A 1251-nucleotide genomic window follows, 5' to 3' on the forward strand; every position below is an offset into this window, starting at 1 on the left:
AAACATGGGCATAGTAACAATATTTTTATACTACATTTATCCATTTCAAATATACTAACCTCACTCCTTTGTAACAACTAAGGCAAAAATGTAATTAATTCAAAAAATCTTTTCAGGACCCCACCTTGATGTTTCAGGACCCCACTTTGGGTCCCGACCCCAACTTTGGGAAACACTGCTTTAGATCACATCCCTCGAAGTGAAACCTTTGCTGGCTCACAGTTTAAACCCCACCAGACAGAGGTTTTTTTTTTTTTTTTTCAAAAATCTTCTGTACCCATGAATCCTAAAAAGGGGTTGGAGCATTGAAAAGTGTACAGCAGGAACTTCCATGTTTTAAGTAATCCCTAAAGGTGATCAAATTATGCAAGTTATGCTTATGCCATCCAACTTGGCTGTTGATTCTTTTAACAAAGGTTAATTTCTCTTTATTTGTGAATAAATTAAAAAAACAATTTATTTAATCAAAAACACTTGCTATGTTTAGTTAAGTTTTATGAATGGTTACCCAAAAGTCTACTTTTTGGTAAAAGTCAGTAAAGATTTGTCGTCCATTTTTCCAACAGAATTTGAATGGGGAAAAAAAGTGCTTCCAACAAAAAAGAAAGAAAAATAAACTTACCCAAAACTGCACAATTTTAGATGTTTTTCTATAGTTTTCTGTTAAAAATGTCAACCTTTAAATTTCAAAGAAAGGTGTCTAAATGTTTGGGTCTGTCGAAGGCCACACAAAATCACATTGAGGGCCACAAACTTTGACCCCATCCCACCCCCCCACCCCCTCTGGGAAAATGTTTGTTTTGTCTTTTAATCCAATACATTTGATTTGTTACAGACATACAGCCTTCAGCTTTGTACTGGTAGGTGATTATGTTTAGTGCCAGAACTGTTTATTAAAAAAATATACCTGGTAATGATCTAACAGCTGACAGTTGTCTTATCTTTGTCAGACATAAAAGAAGAGCTGGAATCAGTGAAAACACAGCTTCTGGAATCAGCTCAGGACAGTTCCCGGCTCAGTGTGTAAACCTTCAGAATAAACAGTCATATCAGTGTCGGCTCACTGCAGTTTTCTAACTTATCCACTTGCTGACAGATGAGGAGGTCTTTGGGTTGAACAGAGAAGTCAAGAAGCTCAGTCTGAATCTTAACACCTGCACTTCTGCCTTGTCGTCTGTCGCCGGCTGTAAGATTCTAATTCTTATTTTGCTCCTGTGTGTCTCAGAGATTCTTCCTCATGTGATTTATTTA

The 1251-nt window shown here is 36.7% G+C and overlaps 1 protein-coding gene across 1 annotated transcript in view; it reads left to right on the forward strand.

Annotated features, from left to right (window-relative positions):
* Positions 1-1251, forward strand: part of LOC106514892 (apoptotic chromatin condensation inducer in the nucleus) — a gene marked incomplete at its 3' end in the record, with an annotated part of 20751 nt that overhangs the window by 1110 nt on the left and 18390 nt on the right. Inside the window, 3 exon segments of the mRNA XM_014004423.1 lie at positions 836-860; positions 951-1019; positions 1097-1186. Of these exon segments, the coding sequence (XP_013859877.1) occupies positions 836-860; positions 951-1019; positions 1097-1186 (184 nt within the window).

The sequence above is a fragment of the Austrofundulus limnaeus genome, unplaced genomic scaffold, assembly GCF_001266775.1.
Source record: "Austrofundulus limnaeus strain Quisiro unplaced genomic scaffold, Austrofundulus_limnaeus-1.0 Scaffold24, whole genome shotgun sequence".
NCBI classification, from domain to species: domain Eukaryota; kingdom Metazoa; phylum Chordata; class Actinopteri; order Cyprinodontiformes; family Rivulidae; genus Austrofundulus; species Austrofundulus limnaeus.